The sequence below is a fragment of the Scaptodrosophila lebanonensis genome, unplaced genomic scaffold, assembly GCF_003285725.1.
Source record: "Scaptodrosophila lebanonensis strain 11010-0011.00,11010-0021.00 unplaced genomic scaffold, SlebRS2 tig00000089-arrow-pilon, whole genome shotgun sequence".
Lineage (NCBI taxonomy): Eukaryota > Metazoa > Arthropoda > Insecta > Diptera > Drosophilidae > Scaptodrosophila > Scaptodrosophila lebanonensis.
Window position 1 is genome coordinate 3,911,043 of NW_022060565.1, and position 23,798 is coordinate 3,934,840.

A 23,798-nucleotide genomic window follows, 5' to 3' on the forward strand; every position below is an offset into this window, starting at 1 on the left:
TTCCAACACTTGTTGCCAATAATTAGTACATGGCAATCGATTACGCAGGCAATCGAATTTGTCGTTTTTCCCATCAGTTGGTGCCGTGCGAAGCGACGTCAATGACGGGCGCAACAGCTGTGTGTGTTAATTAGAAAATTAAATACTATATATGCGGAGATTAGGTATAACAAATATGCGAAAATATTAGTTTCGTGTGAATTTGACAAAATTGGAAAGTAATTGATCTGGAATACATTATTATAAAACTGGATATGCGCGTAACTGGCAGGCAGTCCAATATCGAAGCTCAAAGGCTTGGCGTTTGCGTATGCCACTAGCCAAGTGTTCCAATAGCGTTAAATATTTCGGTTATTTACTTATTTTATACGTCTTCGTTAGTTCATGCGCAAGTGCATTGCACTGCAGTGTTCACTAAACCCACACACATCCCGTAGGTGTAGTTGATAAAGTCAAACACAGAAACAACATCCAAAACAACAACAAATTACATACATACAGTGAAATGCAAATTCAAAATGAATGACGAGGAAAACGCAAAGAATGTGCCTGCAGCAGCCAAACAGCTGACTAACCCTCCGCCAGCACCAACGCTGACGGCGTCGGCCGCTTCCCTGGCCTCCGTGCGTTTGCCCATTGTGGGCATGACCTGTCAGTCATGTGTTCGAAATATTGAAGGCAACATTGGCCAGAAGCCTGGCGTGCTGTCGGCGCGTGTAGTGTTAGAGGAGCATGCGGGCTATTTTGATTACGATGCGACCACCACCAGCCCCACACAGATTGCCTACGAAATCGATGAAATGGGCTTTGAGTGCAGCTACCAGCCATCGACCACACTCTCCAGCAATTCAGGCACAACTAACATACGCGTCCTGGGAATGACCTGTCAGTCGTGTGTGCGCAACATCGAAGGCAACATTGGAACCAAGCCGGGCATACGGCAAATAAAAGTGGACCTGGAGGCGAAAAACGCTCGCGTCGAGTACGATCCTAGCCAGCTAACACCCGCCGCCATTGCTGAACTCATCGACGACATGGGCTTTGAGGCGAGCGTTGCCAATGGGAATTCCAAGGCGAGCACCCCCACAAAAACAACAAGTAGTCCTGCGCAACAGGTGGACGCACAAACAAAAGCCAAGGCGGCTACGCCCAGCAAATCGCACACCATTGCAAATGGAACGGCCACAATGGTGCCCGTGGAGCAGGAACTGCTAACCAAATGCTTTCTTCATATACGGGGCATGACCTGCGCCAGTTGTGTGGCCACAATCGAGAAGCACTGTCGCAAGATTTATGGCCTAGACAGTATTCTGGTGGCGTTGCTCGCCGCCAAGGCGGAAGTTAAATACAATGCCAATGTGGTGATGGCCGAGAATATAGCTAAGTCCATTACCGAGCTGGGTTTCCCCACGGACCTCATTGACGAGCCGGAGAACGGCGAAGCCGAAGTGGAGCTGGAAATTATGAACATGACTTGTGCATCCTGTGTCAGCAAAATCGAGAATCATGTGCTTAAGCTGCCAGGCGTGACGGCAGCTGCGGTGACATTACTAACGAAACGTGGTAAGTGGATGATGCCCCAACAACAACAACAACAACAACAACAATATTAACAAAAACACCCCACTCAAATGTTTGGCACAAATAGTTTAAGTTATTGCATCAAGCTAATTGCCGGTGTGCAAGCTGAAATTCCTTCTTATCGGCGCTTAACCACCACCGAGTTTTTGACACCTGTTGCTGCCGCAACAGCTGAGCTCCGTCGCCCTCGTTTCCTTGGGCTGCGACTAGACTTACGACTGCGATTGCGATTGCACCTGCTTTCAGATGACACACGCACCAAACACGAGCACACAAGCCAATGTGTAGGTGTGTGGGGCATGGGCTCGTACTTCAATATTGACTCAAGTTTTTGCATCCTTCGTTTGTATGAGTCAAGGGCAGTTTAGTAACCGACTGCTTTAGGAATAATCCCAATTGATCCCAAACATGAAATCAAATAATCATCGCCCAGACAAACCATTAAAGATGTTATTAATTAAAAGTAAAAGTTATCGAATTAGCGTCTTCATATTGGCATTTAACATCTAAGACGGTTATGGCTCAGCAGTTACCCAATACTCGGTGTTACATGTTGGTTGCTATAGTGTTTTGACAAATTTGAAAATTTTATTGCTGAGTAGGACGATGGTTCCTTGTATTTCGTTCTTAATTCTCCTTTCGCTTGGACAGTACTTGTAAATCATTTCATTTTTAATAAATTGAGCAGAGTTCAAAAGCAACTTTTTGATTGCAACATTTCTTTGAACCATATTTTATTTATTATCGGTAAATTAAAAAATGCCTTTATTATATTACAACAAATAAACTCTTGATAGTGAGGGCCGTTAATAATGTGCCGATTCGCTTAATTGTCGAGTTTCAAACAAACAGTTTCAATGGCTGTTTGTATCGAATCTATCCATCGCTTTTCATCACATATATTATTGAATTTCTAAAGAACATCTTTCCAGATCTATAGTTTGGCTAATCTGAAAAGCTTTCCACCCGCAAGGGGGTTTTAAAATGAAATTCAGCTTAAATCGTTTGCACTATTAAATTAAATGAAATTCCTTAAAATACCTTTAAGGCTTATTATATATTTTTAAAATTAAAAGCGTTGTTTTTATTTTTAATGAACATCTTTCCACATCAATGTATAGTTTCGCCAATCTGAAAAGCTTTCCACCCGCAATGGGGTTTTAAAATGAAATTCAGCTTAAATCGTTTCACTTATTTAATAGCTTAGCTGTTATTATTCTATACTTTAATGCCGTGATAAGAAAACGCTATGCTTGCACGTATGATCACAATAACAATAACTTGATTAGACACAATATAAATACAAACATGTAGTTAGTTATCTGGGGCACCCGGAGGGCTGTTCGACCTATCATCATATGGGCGGGCTATTCAAGTGCGCATTATTCTAAATACATACATACATATAGGAAGTAAGTATGTGTGTATGCTAGTGTTTGGAGCGGAGAGAAATGACCTGGGGAGTAAGCGCATAATCTTTCCTCTAAAAATAATCTATATAATATGTACCCGTAATATGTGGCAATTAATTTCTAAAACACTAAACTAGATAGATAAATCTTTGAATTAAAAACATGTATTCGTTTCTTATGGTGTGAAAGATGAAACACTATAGTTTTGGATACCATTTATATATGTATGTATATGATTGACAAATAAATACTTCATTTCATACTACTTGTAGTATACAAATAAAAATTTCTCGATCCCACAATTCCACTCATTGACTTTGATGTTCTACATAGCTTGTTGAGATTTGAGTATCTAGCTACATTTCGATTAAAGGACAAAGAAATTCTATTCAATTCTTCTTCAGTATGCTGATCAGCTTCCCTGCCCTTTCATTCGAGTGCTGCGATTGCTCGTGTCTTGCTCAAGTTTAACAAAGGCCTAATTGAACACACACATATATACGCGTACATATTTCCCAAGCCTTGAAATTCATAGCTTTGGTTATACATTTTCTTTGTGTCCGCCCCAAGCAGAGCAATCGAATCCACGAAACAAAAAACAAAGTACATACGAACTTTTGTAGATATCGCACACATAGACACATATGTACATATATATCTCGACTGTTATGTACGTGCGGTTGAAAGTGAAAGAGTTATGTATACACAATCGTATACTTGTATAATGTATTGTATGCTTGTGTTTATTTTTTCTCTTTTCAAAAATAATATTTTTATTGTTCCGAGTGATGGTTCCGTATGCGCAGGCGCCACGTTTAGCGCCCCAAAGCATTCGCTCGCATTCACATTCGCACTCTCTTTGGGCGGCCAACAAGAGTTGGATTTGGCCAAGTTTGTTCGTTGTAAGCAGCTACTTATAGGCTTTCATTCGAGGCTTATGCTCATGGTGAACGAGCATGTAAAAATGATGTGAAGTCGGTGACAGTCCTTGATCGCTTCCAACTCGATCGTACACAAGCTCTCTGAGCTCGCCTCTCCCTCAAATGTGAATGTAATTCCCGCCAGTGGAGTTTCTAATAATTGCAATAAAACTGGTTTCCACTTACCACACTTGTGCTGCGAAACTTTAAAGCCACAGTACTTTCATTTCGACTTGCTGGCTGCCCACAATGCAGATAACACGGCTTGAACGTTTGGAACGTGTTTCAAAGAAGTGAGATTTGTGGGTTAATCTTACAATACGCAATATATCGTTAACAAGCCAGGTCATACGGCTTTGCTGAAAGAGGTTGATACTCTACTCTAGGGGAGGGATTTCAGATGCAGAAAGCCTGTTGTATTGAGAGATGTGACTGTCTATGTATACTGTCTTCCAATTGTCAATTCTTACTGCATGTGATCTGTTCTATTGTTATCTCTGAAACCATACCATCAACCTTAAATCTTCTATCTAAGCTGTTTACCTTTTCTCTGTGCTGTAATAAGAAAAGCATCCGTCCGTTCCCATTGTATTTTATTTTTCACTTCTTATTTTCACATAAAAAAAAAGTCTAAGCTGACATAGAAGTACCGAAAACCTACTGTAATGAGAGACGTGTCTTTCCGCTCGCACTTTCTTCTATTCTTAACGACGACTGAGTGGCATTATCTATCGAACAATACCATCAACCTGAGCCTACGTATGCGTCTATGTTGCGTGCGTGCTCAACAATAGATGCAGTTGTTGAGCCTTCTATGAAGAGTATGCAAACTGGCGGATGTTTGGATCATTATGGCGATACTGTACAATGATCGCCGATCCGTCTGTTTCGTACATTTTTTAAACATACACACTAAGCTCGCGCTTGTTCTAATATTAGGCTCTTCAATCATTGTTATGTTATTATTCGAGATTAGTTGAGCTGTAAATAGAATGACAATTCAGGGACCACTCTCCAAAATAAAATATACATGTATAGGACACAGAGGTGGAGACACTAGTGATGATAACTTAAAAAAGAGGGTACCAATTAAAGTTGTTATGTTGTTATTATTTGAGCTGTAAATAAAATGACCATTCAGGGACCACTTCAAAATAATAATGTTATAAATGTTAAAGGACAAAGAGCTTGAGACACTAGTGATGCTAATTTAAAAAAGCTCATTCCAATTCAAGTTGTTGTCTTCATTTCAAATAAATCAAATAATACCGATCAGTGTAACAGCTAGACCTTTAAACTAACATTTTAAATTATCATATAGGGTTTTGGATTTCCGCCTACCACATTTTTAAATAAAAAATGTTAGATATATTCAGATTGGCAGTCGGCAACCCAATTCAGCCACACAGTAGTCAAAAATTGCATGTAGGTTGTTAGGCGTAACATATGTTTTCATGCCGTTCCTTATCGGGGAACACTTATCTAGATGGCATACTCGTACTCGTACTTGTAGTTGCTGAGAATAAAGAGGCCACAACAACATAACAAATCGAAGCAACAGCCAGCAACCCAAATGAAAATGTTTCTAAAATTGTAGCGCCCAAGCGAATCGGCGAGCGGGCGATAAGGTGCGCCCACAAGCAAAATCGGAATGCGTACGTGGTTCTAATATGGCAGCGGCTATTGTTTGATTCGGGGGCGGCAGCGGCATCGGCATCGGCGGCGACAAGATCGATCGATTCGTCGTCGTCGTCGTCGTCATTGTGTGCTAACGACCCCGATAATTAGCATTAAATGTCACACTCTAGAGATAGCGCTGCGTGCTCGTAATTGTGGATCACCAGTCGCGGCCCCACAGTGCAGTCTCTTAATCCTTTGTCTCCGTTTTGCACACGCCCTATCTGCCAGCTTACTTGTATTTCGAATAGCAATGCTCTGCGTAGGGTGTTGTATGTACCCGATTATTATTGCATTTTGGGGGGGGCTTGCTCTGCATATTTCGCCTGTTGTGCAAAGTCGTAAAGTTGCAATCTCAAAAAGTTTGCCGCTCATATGTACATACATATACATACATACAGTGATGGAAAAAATAATAGAAACGACAACATTTTCTTCCTTTATTCGAATTTTCTTCCAAAAAAATTCTTCTTTCAGAATGTAATTAATTTTACTAAATATTTATCAGATTACATGATTAAATTTTAAAAAAGGAAAGCTTTTTGCAAATTTAAATCGTGGAAAATACGTTTTACTTTGGTTGGAAAAAAAAGTAGAAACAATATAGTTGAAACTGAAAAAATTTAATTTTTTAATAAATAAATAAATAATGCCAAGACTTAAACCAATTAAAAATTTTACCTTTCTGGGTATTCGAACTCACGTAAATGGTGTACAATTGCGTCTGTGTGAGTGTATGTATGCCTATGCTCACTTCTATTCGTGCCTGTGTAAACATGTTAGCAGTCAACCAAACAGCAACATCAACAACAGCCGGGGGCAGCGCTGCAGCAGCAAATATATTTATGGCTATAACTTCTTGTTAAATCGGTCTATCATAGATCGATCATCATGAAACTTGGCATAAGGACACATAATAACTATCTGGGGGTATTTGCAAAATTTTAGTTTGAAATTCCAAGAATTACGGGAGTTAGAGAAAATCGCAATTTGCATGGGAGAGGGGGGAGGGAGGGAAATTCCAAAATATACATTTTCTGCGTATTCACACAAGGCATGTTGGTGTTCCTCGGTCTTATAGTCTCCGAGATATAGGCAATTATACGAATGGAAAATCGGGAAAACCCCCATAGGGGGGAAGTGGGGCGGGGAAAATCAAAAAAATAAAACCAACTCGTATAGAATGCACACATAAGGCATCTTTGTGCAACATTTGGTGTCTCTATCTCTTATAGTCTCTGAGATCCAGGTGTTCATACGGACGGACAGACGGACAGACAGGGCTAGATCGACTCGTCTCGTCATGCTGATCAAGAATATATATACTTTGTGGGGTCTGCCACGTCTCCTTCTGCCTGTTACATTTTTCAGCTCCCGCAAACCTAATATACTTTTGTACATTTCATGTACAGAGTATACAAATCGGTTGTTTTTTTTTTTTTGAACTGCCATAAAAGAAAGATGTTTGTACAATTTTTTAGACTTGGCTAGCTTTCCACCTTGTTTCTTCCGTTTTAATTCAAAACGAACCGCTAAAAACACTTTCGTTTTGCTTTTATTTTTAAGCTTAAATGTGATTTCCCTTTTCGTAGCTGTGAAATAATATCCCCGACCCATTCTTAGCCTTTTACCAATATTAAGGGGAAAATTGTGCAAGAATTTTTATTTACTTTAATTTAATATTACCATATTAAGTTTAATGGGTGCTTTACAGTGCACTATTTTTCCAAAAAGTGTATGCGTTTCTTTTCAAACCAAAAACGTGGTCCCCTTACAAATCAGAGCAAATCACAAAGGAAATCCCAATGAAGTACCTTTAACCAATTATCGTGCATAGTACTTGTAGAAGAAACTCTTATAACTTGTCCAAAAATTAAGGAATGAAGTTATTAGTGAAAAGTGGAATGCCGCTTCTATTATTTTTTCCATCACTGTATATACAGAATAGTACTTATATTTTGTATTTAGTATTCATGTATAACGATAACATACAGCTGCAATTTTCATTATTTCACAAAATGCAGTACATATTGGTTTTAATATTCCACAATCCTCTCGCGTCTGAGGGAGGGGATTTTTTTTTCGTTTTGCTATTTGTGATGAAATGTGCATAATATGAATCATTGCATTGCTTTATCTTATGCACATTGAATTATGGAGTGCTATTGCCGATAGATACTATACTTATTCACCAAATGACAAAGAACAAATATTGGAGCAGCTTTAAACAAAGCTGGTCTGACTCAAGATCGACCAAATGACACATTGATAACATATTGTTTTCAAGTTATTCCGTTCCTAGATTCTTCATCTTAGGGTGGCTCCCATTCAGCAACCCTGATAACACAATTCTGTATATTTGAGAAGCCCGTATTGTACAATGTTTCTCCAAATATACTATAGTTGTCGCAGTAATATTATTCTCTGTGTTCTGAAAACAATGGGACAGTATAATTCCTAGGTGACAGATTGATAAAAGATTGTTTTTTAAGTAATTCCGTTCGTAAATACTCTTCATTCGATGGTAGTTCCCATTTAGCAACCCTGATAATACAAATGGCAATAGCTTGTTACAATGAAAAAGTTTCTTCAATTACCAGACAGCTATAACAATACAGTTACACTATAGTTTTCAGCTCTTCGATGCTACTATTCTAATTATCAGACAGATAGTGTGTTAAGCAATAAGTGATCATTCCTGCTATGTTTGTTGCTTGGTAGTTGTTGGCGTTTGGCAACAGTGGTATTTGGTACTATGTTATGTTAATTACAGTTCCACTGCCAACCACAACAACAACAACAAGAGAAGTCGTAGTGGCAATTCAAAAGTTATCTTATCAAAGCGAGCAATGACTGTCTGTACGTGTGTATAAGAATGTAAATATCGCCGGCAAGGGGCTCTAAGGGGTAATGCATGGAAGCAAAAGTTCAACAGCTTTGCATCGGCAGCTGACGTAACACTCGAACGTAGCTCTATGCCAACAAGGTAGCATAATTAAAAGAACTTAGATACAAAGCTGTCTAAATACTATTATCACACTTTTACAAGTCCTTAGAAAGGCAGCTTTGCGTAACTTCTACATGCCTTCAAAAGTAATGATATCCATCTTTGCATTTGTAATCTTTGTAAATTTTTAAAATTAAACAATAGTATATACTTTTCCCATAGAGTTTGCTTCAAGACAAAGCAATTCTTTCCAATTTAATATGTTTAAAATAAATGGACACTTTTTAACACTAATTTGATATTCTTTATCAAGTTTTTCATTTTCTAAGACAAAATTAATCAATTTTTGTTTTAAATAAATTTTCATCCTTTTAATATATATTATTTCTTTTTGATTAATTATGATAGCTTTAAGGCACAGCATTTATAAGTATCTTTCATAATCAAATGAATAGGCTCAAGATCATGTTATAATTTAAAATCATTATCTTTTATTATGAAGAATGATTAAAAAATCAGATTAGCTGCTTAAGTATTAAGCATTAATTCACCACTCTCCAGAACGTCAAGTATTTTTAAATTTAGAGAATTTTTTGAAGATTGCTGATGTGACGTAAACTAAAATATTGAATCTTCAATATTTAAGCCAACCTGGATTTTCAATTGTAAATAATTACTCTAATTAAACTCCATATAATCACAAATTGTTGTACACAAATTGTAATATACCTTGGTATGCTTGTGGTTGATTAGAAGTCAAGTGCTCGCAGCTCGATTTTATAGAACACTATATAACAACACAATCATCAAGTAGTCCAATATTAGAAAGATCCAGTTTTTGAGTGCAGCAAAAGACGATTCGAGTTTTAGTTTAGACGCCGAAAGTACAAAATGTAGTTCGAAATGTGCTACCGTTTATTTTACTTTTATGTATAGTACTTGTATGTAAATATATCTATTTATTTTGTCGGCACTTACATACAACTAATTCTGTTTTTACACGGTAGATTGGTTCCAGAAAAAGTCGTGAAAAAACGTGTAAAAAGACATTGATCCTATGTTATTTTGAATCGTGCTAAATGGAATAAAATCGTGCAACCATGTATACAATTTTTATACCCTGTACCCGTAGGGTAAAAAGGGTATATTAGGTTTGTGCATGTGTATGTAACATGCAGAAGGAAGCATCTCCGACCCCATAAAGTATATATATTCTTGATCAGCATGACGAGAGAAATCGATCTAGACATGTCCGTCCGTCTGTCCGTCTGTCCGTCCGTCTGGATGAACGCGAGGATCTCAGAAACTATGAAAGCTAGAATAACCAAAGTTGGCATCCAGATTCTCCTAGGTCCGAGTAAGGACGAGTTTATTTTTTTTTTTTAATTTTCCCCCCCTTACCCCGCTACAGAATTTCGTCATTACCGTCCACATTTGAAAAGCTACTCTAACCAAACTTTGCACAAATAATTCCTATATAATTATCTACTTGTTTCAAATTTCATCTAAATCGGATGGTTCTAAGGAAAGTTTTTAGCGAAACAACTTTACTTCAGTACTACGCCCACAAGTTGCAGCATCAAGTTCGTTCCTCCTCTTCCTCTTTTTGCTGCTGCTATGGGCGCATATAACTCAGTGACGGAAGTTTACCTGGGTACAGGGTATTAGACTGTCGGGCTTGCTCGACTGTAGCGTTTTCTCTTGTTAATTTTCAAACCGTGTAAAAACAGAATTAAGTGTATATGGAAGATACTAATGTATGAAAAGCGTAATAAGATTAGGCCTAAAAAGGAAATATTTAACGAAATGTCAAATTTTGTATCTTATTCACGATTTTCTCTCAGTAGACCCAACCATTATGAATAAGGAATTTAAAACAAAATGTATGATAAGCCCAAAATGTAATGAATTATTAAGAAATCAGGAACCGGCTTTTCTTATCCATACGCAGAGCAAGTTTATTATAAAACTGTATATTGCCTCATTAAATAATATAGCTTCTATAGAACGGATTGGTGTAAAAATCCCTATTGGTAGGAAAACTTTTTAAAAAAAATATCTTGAAAAATATTGTATTTCCAAATCTTCTATAGTGCTTGCAGATATTGAAAAGTCGGCAGATATCAAAATCGGCCATCACACTTACTGTAGTATGAACAACTATTTTGATCTCTACAATATCGTTGCCAAGTGAAACCAATGAGTTTTTAAAAATACCTTATCCAAATCATATAGCTGCCATAGGAATGATTGGTAGAACAGAGGTACAGGGTATTCAAGGGCCGAGCTGGCACGATTTCAACGTTGACTCGTTCACAAGAATGGTTAAACTGGTTAACTGTTGGGAAGTCAAATTGAGCAATAATTGCTTTTTTTGGATGGTCAACTAGACGCTCCACCAATGAACAATATCTGTGCTGATAAATATAAATAATATTTCTTTGTTGCAGATGTTTGGAGCATTTAAAGTGTTACCTTTTGGGAATACCCTTTATATAGTTTTGGGTAGCTCGACAAACACTTAGCTTGTTATTTGGCTTGCAAAAGTTTCAGGGAAAACAACAAAGTAATATTTATGTGCAGTAGAGTCGGAACACATACGTACATATATTGTATATTTCTGTATGTGATAGAAATCGTCGAGCTGAATTAATTGCTTTTTTTTTTGTTATTGCTATTTGTTATTTGTACTGTAAATTGTTACTATACGTTTTGTATCCGCCCATAGATGCCGTTGTTGTTGTTGTTGTTGTTTTTTAGTGTTCATTTCACACAAAGAGCAAGCGTCCAAGTCCGCTTTTCGATTGCCTCGCTCGCATTGCCAGCGCCAGTCTAACCGGTTGATGGTTGCCGGTTACCGCTTGCAAAAAAATAAAGATTAGATTCAGCTATGCGCTCCAATTTCACGTCTACTTTTCAAACCCAAGGCGATTCGATGCAAAATAAGCTACAAAGCGCGCACAGCTTCAGAATACGTACATATACTCGTATACAGTGAAACCTCTCTTGGCCAGACACCCACCGTCGACCAACATTCGTCCGGCCAAGGGCAATCTCCGGTTAATACATCGAATTTGAATTTTTTTCAATTTTTTGCTTAATTTAATTGTTCTACTTTGGCGATTTAAATAAATTGACTTTATTTAATATAAAAAATCAGTTATAATTTCTGTATTTGTGATTTACATATAATAATCGAATATAAAAATGAAGATGCAAATTCTATTCCATTCTATTCCTTTACGTAATATATTTTTTCCCCAAAAAACCAATTCTGGGGTAAATACTTGTTATTCGGTAGTGCAGTGCTTGGCTTCAGCCGTAGCAGAAAAAACAGGTATTCACTACGTTTGCAAATTATTATAAAATTAACCATTCCTGAGCTAAATGACAACACATTTAATTTAATTTGCAATATTTGTTTAAGAACTACTATTATTTTGATCTTGAAAAACTGAGCAATAGGATATATTACAAAAATCTTGTATGGCTATATGTAGAAAGAAATAATTAGAAATAAAAAGAGAGAACGCTACAGTCGAGTAAGCTCAACCGTGAAATACCCTGTACCCAGGTAAACTTCCGACACTGAGGTATTTGCGCCGCTAGCAGAAGCAAAAGGAAGAAGAAGAGCGTACTTGATGAAATTGTTTCGCTAATAACTTTTCTTAGAATTAACCGATTTAGATGGAATTTGAAACAAAAGCAGATAATATAGATATTATATATTATGTATACCAAGTTTGGGTTATGTAGGCTCAGCCGTTTCCGAAATCTATGCGTTCATCCAGACAGACGGACGGACGGACATGTCTAGATCGATTTCTCTCGTCATGCTGATTCAGAATATATATACAAGTACTTTATGGGATGGGAGATGCTTCCTTCGGCCTGTTACATACTTTGCCCAAACCTAATATACCCTTTTTACCCTTTACCCTACGGGTACAGGGTATAAAAAGAATATGGTAAATACGGATGATCAGCTTAATGAAGAGGCTTTAGTTCGAATTTCTCGAAAAATAGTGTCCGCGTCCGCCCAAAAAAAATGTCCGAACTTGAACTTGCTCTACAAAGTACACCAACACGAATACTCTAGAAAAAGTGTCCGCCTGAGAGGGGTGTCCGGTTAAAAGAGGTGTCCGTTACGGGAGTTTTCGCTGTATATGTATTTTTTTTTATGTATTTATGCGACATGTGCGGTCCCACAAAGGCTCGCTTATGCAAGTTGTACACGATTATTTCAAAATTGACTCGATATTGGCACCAAAAGATACTATATCTGTACACTTGATATACATGACTATAAGTACTATTCACTTTTCTTGGACTTTACTGATCCAACAGCTGTGTATCGACTTACATTTCGAAGGCGAGCCGCGCAATGTTGGGAGCGTATGCATTTATTTTATATTTTATTTGGAAATATGTGTCGAGGCCACTCTGAAACACCATAAACAAATCGTCAGAAAGCCTTGATATTAAGTATGGACCTTTGGCTTCCAACTGCTGTTATACTTGATGAAGAAATCAAATGTCCAGTTTCTTTGGCGATGAGAACTATTTTCAGCTACTGTTTAGCCTACAATTAGATTTAACCAATCGGGTGTGCCATAAACTTTTAGTACTTTTAGCAAGATCGGTTGTAAGATCTATATATCGAAGTCCAGTAAATGGACTCTGGTACTTATTTTGTTTTTATTTTTCTGGTTATAAAAAGAAACCGAGTAATAAGTCAATCCGATAAAAACAAACTTTAAAGCCAAGTCTTAGTGTTCACATACCAAAGAAACTTTTCTCTTGCTGGCTTCTGCGGTTTGAGTTGCGCATTAAGTGAGTCAGTGACTTGAAAACTAGTTACATATAACCATTAATGTGTGTGTAAAAATGTTTCCTGGTAGTTAGTTGTAATACACGTAAGCCGCATTAGTATTTCTTTAACCTCAAAACCCCTAGGCTTTCTGGGAAGAGACATGCATGCTGTCCGTTGTTAATGGTTGGGTGAAGAGAGTCCGCTATATCTCTCTTCTGAGACTTTTAATAGAAGATATATCTTAATAAGTAATCGAAGCAGACAATTTCAGGTGTGTAAAAATGCTTCCTGGTAGTTAGTTGTAATACACGTAAGCCATATTAGTATTTCTTTAACCTCAAAACCCGTAGGCTTTCTGGGAAGAGACCTTTACAAAATGGAAATGCCCCACACATGCTGTCCGCTGTTAATGGTTGGGTGAAAAGAGTCCGCTATATCTGTCTTCTGAGAATTTTAATAGAAGATATATCTTAATAAGTAATCGAAGCAGAGAGTTGACTTAATGATTAGAGAGTTGGATTACAATAGAATTGCATTTGATCTATTATAGAAGAGTTTGTGCCTGATTCTTATCCCACCTGCAGATTTCTAATTGTCTCCGTCTTTGCGATTGCAGGCAAATTCCGCTACAGCACTGAAAGCACTGGACCACGCAGCATTTGTGAGGCGATTGAGGAGCTTGGCTTTCAGGCCAAGCTGCTCACCGGTCGGGACAAGATGGCGCACAACTATCTGGAGCACAAGGAGGAGATAAAAAAGTGGCGGAACGCCTTCCTAATCTCGCTCATTTTCGGCGGCCCCTGCATGGTGGCCATGATCTACTTCATGTTCGAAATGAGCGACAAGGGGCATGCGAACATGTGCTGTCTGGTGCCAGGTCTATCGATGGAGAATCTGGTAATGTTCCTGCTCTCCACACCGGTGCAGTTCTTCGGCGGCTTCCACTTTTACGTGCAGTCCTATCGAGCTATCAGGCATGGCACAACCAACATGGATGTGCTTATATCGATGGTCACAACCATCTCGTACGTCTACTCGGTAGCCGTGGTGATTGCGGCGGTTCTTATGGAGCAGAACTCCTCGCCACTGACCTTCTTCGACACGCCACCCATGCTGCTGATATTCATATCACTGGGTCGCTGGCTGGAACACATTGCCAAGGGCAAAACGTCGGAGGCGCTATCGAAGCTGCTCTCGCTCAAGGCCGCCGATGCATTGCTCGTTGAGATCTCCGCCGACTTCGACATCATTAGCGAGAAGACCATTTCTGTGGACTACGTGCAGCGCGGCGACATACTTAAGGTAATACCGGGTGCGAAGGTGCCCGTCGACGGCAAGGTACTTTATGGCCACTCCACATGCGATGAGTCGCTTATCACGGGCGAGTCCATGCCAGTGGCAAAGCGTAAGGGAGCGGTTGTTATCGGCGGCTCGATCAACCAGAATGGCGTGCTGCTCGTGGAAGCGACCCATACGGGCGAGAATACGACGCTGGCACAGATTGTGCGACTCGTGGAGGAGGCGCAAACATCTAAGGCACCTATTCAGCAGCTGGCGGATCGCATTGCGGGCTACTTTGTGCCCTTTGTTGTGGTCGTGTCCAGCATAACACTTATCGGTTGGATTATAGTGGGATTTGCCAATCCAGATCTGGTGCCAGTGGCCATGGAGCACAAAATGCATATGGATCGGAACACGATTATCGTCAGCTACGCCTTCAAGTGTGCCCTCAGTGTGCTGGCTATCGCTTGTCCCTGCGCCTTAGGTCTAGCCACGCCCACGGCCGTCATGGTGGCCACCGGCACGGGTGCCATTAACGGCATGCTGGTGAAGGGTGCCACAGCGCTGGAGAATGCGCACAAAGTATGTTCTTTCTCTCTCCCTCTCTCTTTGTAGCAACTCTTTTCTAAACCACTCTTCCCTTTTAGGTGAAGACTGTGGTGTTCGACAAGACCGGCACCATAACGCACGGCACACCCATGACATCGAAGGTAACGATGTTCGTGAAACCGCAAATTTGCAGTCTGGCCCGTGCCTTGACGATCATTGGTGCGGCAGAGCAGAATAGCGAGCATCCCATCGCCTCGGCCATCGTGCACTTCGCCAAGGATATGCTGAGCGTGTCCACTTTCGGCAAATCCTCGAACTTCCAGGCAGTGCCCGGCTGCGGAATTCGCGTCAGCGTCTCCAACTACGAGCAGACCCTGCGCCAGGCATGCAATGCGGAGCGCATCATCAACTACGAGAATCTGTGGCGCACCCACCAAAATAGTGCCGTAAATGTGGACAATGGCACCACCATCGAGGAGCTGATACCGCAGCGGGACATCCGTAAGTCCATGGAGCTGGCCCAGCAGCAACTGCTTCAGATAGAGCCGGGCGATGGCGTGAACAGCGGCTTGCCGGCGCCACAGCTCATCGATGGCCACGAGATACACGTGCTGATTGGCAATCGGGAGTGGATGCATCGGAATGGTATTGAGGTGCCGCTCGAGATAAGCGATTGCATGACGCGCGAGGAGGACAAGGGACATACGGCGGTGCTGTGCGCACTCAACGGGCAGCTGGTGTGTATGTTCGCCGTCTCGGACATGGTCAAGCCGGAAGCGCATCTGGCGGTCTACACACTGAAGCGCATGGGCATTGATGTGGTGCTGTTGACGGGCGACAACAAGAACACGGCGGCGAGCATAGCTCGAGAGGTGAGTAAATTGCCACGCCATTCCATTATTGAATAGGCCTTACTAACAAGCTCTTTGCAGGTGGGGATACGGACCGTCTATGCGGAGGTGCTGCCCTCACACAAGGTGGCCAAGATTCAGCGCATTCAACAGCACGGCGTGCGCGTGGCAATGGTGGGCGACGGCGTTAACGATAGTCCAGCGCTGGCGCAGGCAGACGTTGGCATTACGATTGCCTCCGGCACGGATGTGGCTGCCGAGGCCTCCGACATAGTGCTCATGCGCAACGATCTGCTGGATGTGGTGGCCTGCCTTGACTTGTCACGCTGCACCGTCCGCCGCATACGTTACAACTTCCTGTTCGCCAGCATGTACAATCTGCTGGGCATCCCATTGGCCTCGGGCCTATTCGCACCTTTCGGCTTTACGCTTCAGCCCTGGATGGCCTCGGTGGCCATGGCCGCCAGTTCAGTGAGTGTGGTCTGTTCCTCGTTGCTGTTAAAGCTGTACAAGAAGCCGACGGCGAAAACGCTGCGCACATCCGAGTACGAGGCGCACTTAGCTGCGGAGCGTGCGCGACGCAACTCCGAGTCCGAACTGGACAATCTGTCGCTGCATCGCGGCATCGATGATCTACCAGCTCCACCCGGCAGTCGGCTTAACTTTAAGCGTTCCAACACCTCCCTCATCTCGCGCATTTTCCTTTCGAGCAACGCCGTCGGCGCCTCCAAGCACGAGGAGGGTCTGTTGGAGCCCGACGAGAATTTGGGCTACCGTGTGCCCAAAATCGTCAAGTCCAAGTATCTCAGTGACAGTACCGAGCTGCAAAAGCTTTAAAGATGGCCCCCCAAACTGAAGTTAGTGGGAACTCTCCAATGCGCGACAAAAGACGCAAAAATTTACAGTGAAATGTGAAATGACTTTTAGGTATACACACATACTATATGCATACATATATCAGATAATAAATCGAAAAGGCATACCTTTATATACATACATCCATATCTACACTTGTATATGTAAGTATATTCTGACGACAGCTTCATGTGGATGCTTAAGTACATACACATATACTCGTACATATGTATAAATATATCCCAGCTACATCTATACTGGCGACGTTTCATTTCTGTAAAATAAATACATGCAAGGACACGCCCTCACTCATACACACACACACACACTTCCATGTTAATTGGTATAAGGCCTTTCTAAACTTAGTTATCCAAAATGTATTTTCTGTTAGCATAGTTATTGTTTTTTTTTTGTTTTTTTTTTTTGTTTTTTTAATACTTTATGTACATTGTGTTGTAACAACAACGAAAGTGTGGAAGAAGAAAGATATTGCGCCTTTTTACAATTAATAATAATTAATTAATTTTTCCATTATATATGCATACAAAAATATACATGTGTAAAAGCGAATTAATTAATGTTAAGTTTATCTGAACAAAGGCAAATCCAGAAGGCCGCAAATCGTTATTGACCAAATAAAATAAGTCAAAATACAAATAATAATGATAAATACTATTGTTGCTTAGTTGATACGAGTACATAATACAGACCTTAACTGTTCTCTGGCCCATATCTGTTTTCAAAATCGAAACCATTTCACACATAATCAATATACTTGTAATAATAACAATAAGAAATGCTCGACCCTGTTAGTAGTCCCCATACAAGCATCTGTATAAAAACTGTGTGTTGCTCAAGGCTAAAAAAAAATTGTTAAACAAAAACTCGCTAAAATAAAGATAATTGTTATTGTAAATTATTCGGGCACAATATGTATACATATGTAATGCTAAAGTTTATACAAATACTACTGTTAATAAAGCTTAATGTACATATTAATAAACAGACGACCCCATACCAGCTAAAACTAGTTCATGAATTATTTAGATCATTGATAAAGTCGCTTATTTCTCAATATTTACTACAAACATTATACTACGACTATTACAATATGACATTTTCTTGCCCTTCTGTAAGCGAAGGGTTAAAGGGTACATCGGAAAGTCAAAACATGAAATGTACATACATATATATATGATAAGCATGAAGGGACGAATCAACGAGGGTGGATCAACAAGTACCCGTGTTTGACGACAGAGGGCATTGCCGAGAGATGTTAACTTTACCATGATATTCAGTTAAAGATTTAAAGCTACCATACGAAATCCGAAACTAATTCATCGACTACATTGTTTTGAGGACTTTTGAGTAGAACTAGTTTCGCATTTCTCGCAAAATCGAAACGTCATTAGCTTCTTATTTTTTGATGTAAAAACATGAGAATAAATAAAAGAGAAGTGGGATAATGCCGAGCCATTCTCGGGTACGACTAGTAATGTCTAAGCTGTGCTTGAACCGTACTCGTCCCACCTGGCACCCAGCGCCTTTTCCTGTTCTCTTCATTGAAAACACAGCTCGCAGGAAAAAGAAATGCAGCTAAAATGATTGCGTTATCCCGGAGACAAGAGCGTATTTTGGAGAGTTTGAAAAGCGTATTGTTAAGAGGGTGTGGCACAAACGTGCGGAAATAATGTATAAGCCTAAAAGACCAAGTTTTCACACCAAAACAATACTTTGTAAAAAAAGGCTTTTTTTCAAACACGGGTACTCAAGGGCGTAGGCAGCTTTTGCCGAAGGGGGTGGCCCAAAAAATTAAATTGAGATTAAATAATACACGATGCGTTAAAATAATAACTTATGATCAATAGACAAATTTAAACAAATCCAACTCAGTTCCATTTTAAGGCGAAATAGTACGTCATAATAAATTTTTGCCTACGCCCTTGCGGGTACTTATTAATCAGCCCCCGTAAATAGACATCTCCATCATCCGTTCGTCCGTATGAGCAACGAGGAATTTTAAACCATTACAGATAGGTATACCAGACGCAGCTCAAGTTTATTACAAACAATATATAGCCTCATTATTTTATATATGTAACTGCGATCCATTATCAAATATTTTAGTTCTATGACACTGCTAATATTAGGGTGAAGATAACTTATTTCGTAGCCATATTCAGACCGAGAGCATCATAATTAATTAAAGCATGAAGAGGTGTAGTTGCCTGCATGTCCTTTTTTATTATTTCGCATGAACAGGAGACAGATTTACAAACAAGGTTCAACATTCAATTCAAGTATACGATAATAAATATATGGATATTTCTCAGTTGCTGTTGAAGCCTAGAGAATAAATGAGAAAACTTGAAATAATCGCGTCGCATTTTGTTTCAATTGCATTTGATTTAAACTAAAACTATATAGAAAGAATTTGCCATTTAGTTTTGAGGCCGTTGGGGCTGTGGTTGCAGGCACAGCCCGCTTGTGAACAAATGTGTGGGTGTAAGGTGGTTCGGTTGAGCCGCCGGCAAGTTGTGCCTCTGGTTCGGTGTAAAAATTCAAAATACAGAAATGCCAGCGCATCAAAAATTTGTGATGTGGCGGCAAGTAAAACAGAACGTTACGCTCCCTTACTCACTGCCGGCGGCGTTGGGGGGCAGCTCACGCATTGCTTAACGCATCCTCGATGCGAGCAGTGCGGGAAGCGTCGTCTACGTCTGTCTTCATTGTTGGATAAACGTGTAAATTTTCTTTAAAGTCGGTTATGTCCACAATGGTGGTGGCATCGCCCTCTTGGGGAATGAATACGACGTTCAGTTTGTTGGCTAGTGCGGTAAACAGCTCGTCGTTTCCGGCACCTGCATCCTTCATCACAACATCGTCTTCGGTATAGTCGCCATTGGATAGAGCTCCATCTTCCTGTGCCATGGCATCCTCGTCTCCACCGCCGGCTGGCTCTGATCCAGGCACAATTGGCGCTGCCACTGGCTCGGGCATGCCGAAGGGCCGGTGGCCAATGACCTGCACCGATAGCTTGCGCAGATTTGTGATCTCGTTGTCCAAAAGGAATGCAACTATCTCGTTCTTGCTCAGCACGCGCAGCACTTCGATCTGCTTACGTCTGCGGTCGAACATGTAGTTCTCATTGAGGATCTCGTCCCAGTTGCGCGTCACCTCGCTGCTCAGCGCCATATCCGCGACCATCTTCAGCTTGATTAGCGAGTCGCATGTGTGATCATAATCCTCCTGAGACATTTGGTCCAGTATCTGCAGCATCTTGCCTCGGAACACTTCAATGCGCTCCTCCACATACCGTGCCGTAGTCTTTGTCTCCTGCGAGTTCACCATAATCGAGTAGCCGGCAATACCATAATTGATGCGGACGGTGGCCCCCACATGGTAGCCCAGTTGCTCTTTCGTGCGTAGATGGTCGAAGAGCGGCTCCTCGACAAACATCATCAGCAAATCAAGTATGCTCTCCATGCGCACCGTGCTTGGCCCGATCTGATAGAAGTTTGTGATCACAGTGTTGGTGTCCTGCTCGTTAAGGGCATGGCAGCGAATGTAGTGAGAGCCTTGAGGCAGCTGCACGGTCCGATCCTCGACGAAATGGCGATCCTTTATGGGCTGGCAGTTGAGACGAGTCAACACCGAGTTCATCACATTGTGTGCCGACTCTTCGGTGTAGTTGCCCTGGATCAGAGCCTGCACGTAAAGCTGTTGGGGAAACTTGCAGGCGAATTCCTTCACATCGGCCAGAGTTATATCATTCAGGCATTTGTATTTCTCTATCATCGGCCAACGTATGTGCTCAAGCACGCTCAGTCGTATGTCTCTGTACGAGAAGGAAGGAACAACCATATCAAATAATTACTCTATAATCCATATTCGATTGTTTTTAAATTGCCTAACTTTATTTAAAATCGTGAACAACCTTTGAAATAATCGCATTTACCAATTTCGTTTGCCCATAAATAATCGAAATCGGAAACAGGAGCAGACCTACATATACAAGTATATTTTTTAACCAACAAACTTTTCATCAAGTGAAATGATTTGAGTTGTAATTAATTGATCTTTAACGAAATCCTTAAAAAGCCTAAATCATTTTAGAAACTAACTATAGAGCTGGAATTATTTTAATTATACTATTTTTCTTTGAATCAGTATAAACGCATGTATTTCTGTTTATCTTGTCTCTTTGGAGAGCCCCGCAATATACTATAAATACATCATATCGTTGGAAATTTCGACAACTCACCTGTTAAGGGCGCGTGGCTTGATGAGGGTGTTGAAGAAGGTCTTACGCTGGTACTTCAAGAATGCATCCACAATAAAGTCGTCTAGCGAGGTCTGTGCATTGATCATGCCCTGCGTAATGGCATCAACAATCAAATGAAGCTTCTCATTGTAGCCGCTGACCTTCAGCACTAAGCCCTTCTCGCTAGCATTGAACTGATAGTAGAGGCCGGCTGTAATGGCCGGATAGAGCTCCTCGCACACCTGGAACTTGACCAGATGCTCATACAGGGCTCCCAAGGCATCACTGAGAAGGGACAGTCAGATTATGAATGTTATATTGTGGTTTTGTTAAATACGAGCAGACTTACTTTTTTGCGCTTTCACGCTGCAGTGGCGATATAAAATGGAAATACATAAAGGCTTCGGGCAGCTCATACTTGTCGTCGAGACGGAACCACAGCTCGCAGGTATCCGTTTTAAGCAGCTTTTTCGGCGCGACGGGCACTTCTGGCTTGCCTTGCTCGTGCCAGAAGAGACGAAAGTCTTGAGAGACAAAGCGATTCGGTGTGGGCAGGAATAGGTCTGGCATTGGTTTGGACTCGTCCCACAACTTCTTCCACTTCTCGGGCATGGGAATGCTGGTGTACTCGGTGCCGAACCACTTTTCCTGTTTGTCATAGCTTACGTCCTCGTACTTGGTTTTGGAGGTTATCATTAGGTTGAATCTGAACTCATTCAAAAGGCGAATAAGCACCAGCAGTTGCTCTTCATTAAATTCGTAGTACAGCTCCTTGCCCGTCAGTATGTCCTTGGGAGGGAAGTACTTCGTGTATACAACCAAATCCTGCACGTTGTCAAAGGCGGGTCGCTGAGCCTGAAAGCGGAAACCAGTTTCCTCAATGCGCTGCTGCTCTTCGTAGACCTCCTGCAGCGATCCACAGTCGGCAAACAGTTTCACGTAAGCAAAGGTGGCTGCTAGCACCTCATCGATGTGCTTGAAACCCTCATCGGTCAGAAAGATGCAAATGTTGAATAGCGAATACATGGAGTTTTGATCGAAGCCGTTCTCGTCAACGCCCGCATATAGCTGCAGTCCCCAGAGGCGTCGCCGCAAATAGGCACAAAGGCTACCTTTGCCCTCGTAGCCCAACAGGTAGGAGAGAAAGTGGTCTGGCTTGCTGCGGTAGTATTGTAGCATGGGTGGCAGCACCCAAGTCAGCTCTAGCTTGCACTCGTTCTCGACGGGCTTGACAAAGAAAACCTCGCGATAAAACTCCTCGCGGAAAGCGTCACGGAAGTTATACTGCGCAAATGTGGGACCGCTTACGCCACTGCTCGGAATGTCAGCGAAATGGCGCACCACCAGAGACTCGAGATCTTCAATGGGCAGGCGTGCCTGCAAGCAGATGTACATGCGATTTGCACCGTAATGGTCCATCCGTATTTCGTGCAGCAACTTGTGTAGCTCGTCATCGTTCACGTTCTCCTTCAACGACTTCATGTTTCCCCAAGAGAAGGTGCCGTGTGGATAACTTTCGGTGGCCAGGCTGGCCAACAACTGGTCGCGACGCGTTTCGTCGTCCTGTGCGATTTGTTGGAACTCCGACTCAACAGAGCAACGTTCCCGCTGCATGGCCTCTTGCTTCATGAGTGGCTGTTTCATCAGCGCTGTGAAGTAGTCCAGACTGGAATCCAGGTGAGTCTCGGCCACCTCGAAATAGAAAAGCGTGTCCTCGCAATCGGTGTTAGCGTTTGTGAAGCCACCGCACTTTTTAACGTGCGCATCGAAGGCATTCTCTTCGGGATACTTTTCGGAACCCATGAAGATCATGTGCTCGAGGAAATGCGCTAGCCCCTGATATTTACGTGGTTCGGAGAATGAACCGTAGTCAATAAGTACGGCACAAGCGGCCAACTTTTCATCACCCTCCTCGCTATCACTCTCCGATGTTTTGGCGCTGGCCGATGTGGATGTGCTAGAAGCATTCTCGCTACTTGTCTCAGTTGTACTGCTTCCCGTCTCGGCCTCGCCTGACAACTCCTCGTCCTCAGCGGATGATTCCGAGGACGATGTGAAACCATCGTGCGGAATGGGACTGGGATCTGACACAATCAGAGCGTGCAAGCCATTACTTAAAAGTAGCGTCCTGTGGAGAGAAAAACGCACGTGTTTGCAAATGGGGCCACGTACATGGGCGTGACTTTACGGTTTTAACTTACTTGTATAGCTTCTTGTCGTTTTCCGACTTATCTGGTATATCTAGGTATTTGACCTCCGCCGACATAGCCCCTTCTAATGTAAACTTGCGTATGGCGGTTAGTTTATTTCGTTGCTTATTCGGTTGTACTTCTAATCGAGGATGGTACTGAAAATTTTTTGAATACGTTGATGAGTTGCGTGGCGCTATGCAAAATCTATAAAGCTGTTTGCTGCGTAATAGACATGTTTTCACTGGAAACATTCAATGTAATGATTTACAAAAGATTTGTGATATCCTACTTTGCTACGCCTGCTCCAAATATATATTTTTGGTTGTGGCTATTGTAACCACACCGACTGTAGTCGTCCTTAATGTTGTTGTTGCGTGGTGATGTGATAGTGCAAGCAATCGGTTTTGCCGCAACTACTATCGATACTAGTTCACTACAACCCCCATCACTTGTGAT

At 41.4% G+C, this 23,798-nt stretch overlaps 2 protein-coding genes across 3 annotated transcripts; one reads left to right on the plus strand and one right to left on the minus strand.

Annotated features, from left to right (window-relative positions):
- Nucleotides 1–97: 97 nt before the first annotated feature.
- On the plus strand, nt 98–17,802 carry LOC115626784 (copper-transporting ATPase 1). The gene is made up of 4 exons (XM_030522250.1): nt 98–1,563; nt 13,967–15,213; nt 15,279–16,052; nt 16,113–17,802. Exons 1-4 carry the CDS (start codon nt 519–521, stop codon nt 16,866–16,868), a joined length of 3,822 nt encoding a protein of 1,273 aa, XP_030378110.1. The 5' UTR covers nt 98–518; the 3' UTR covers nt 16,869–17,802.
- A 1,460-nt stretch (nt 17,803–19,262) lies between these two features.
- LOC115626793 (nardilysin) lies at nt 19,263–23,774 on the minus strand. Of its 2 annotated transcripts, XM_030522259.1 has the most exons (5): nt 23,632–23,774; nt 23,352–23,497; nt 21,500–23,278; nt 21,151–21,435; nt 19,263–20,724 (listed from the first exon to the last, which is right to left on the minus strand). In XM_030522259.1, exons 2-5 carry the CDS (start codon nt 23,414–23,416, stop codon nt 19,551–19,553), a joined length of 3,303 nt encoding a protein of 1,100 aa, XP_030378119.1. In that variant the 5' UTR covers nt 23,417–23,497; nt 23,632–23,774; the 3' UTR covers nt 19,263–19,550. The 2 variants fall into 2 exon arrangements, with proteins under 2 accessions (XP_030378119.1, XP_030378118.1); XM_030522258.1 differs by having other exon boundaries at nt 23,352–23,771.
- Between the last annotated feature and the right edge of the window lie 24 nt (nt 23,775–23,798).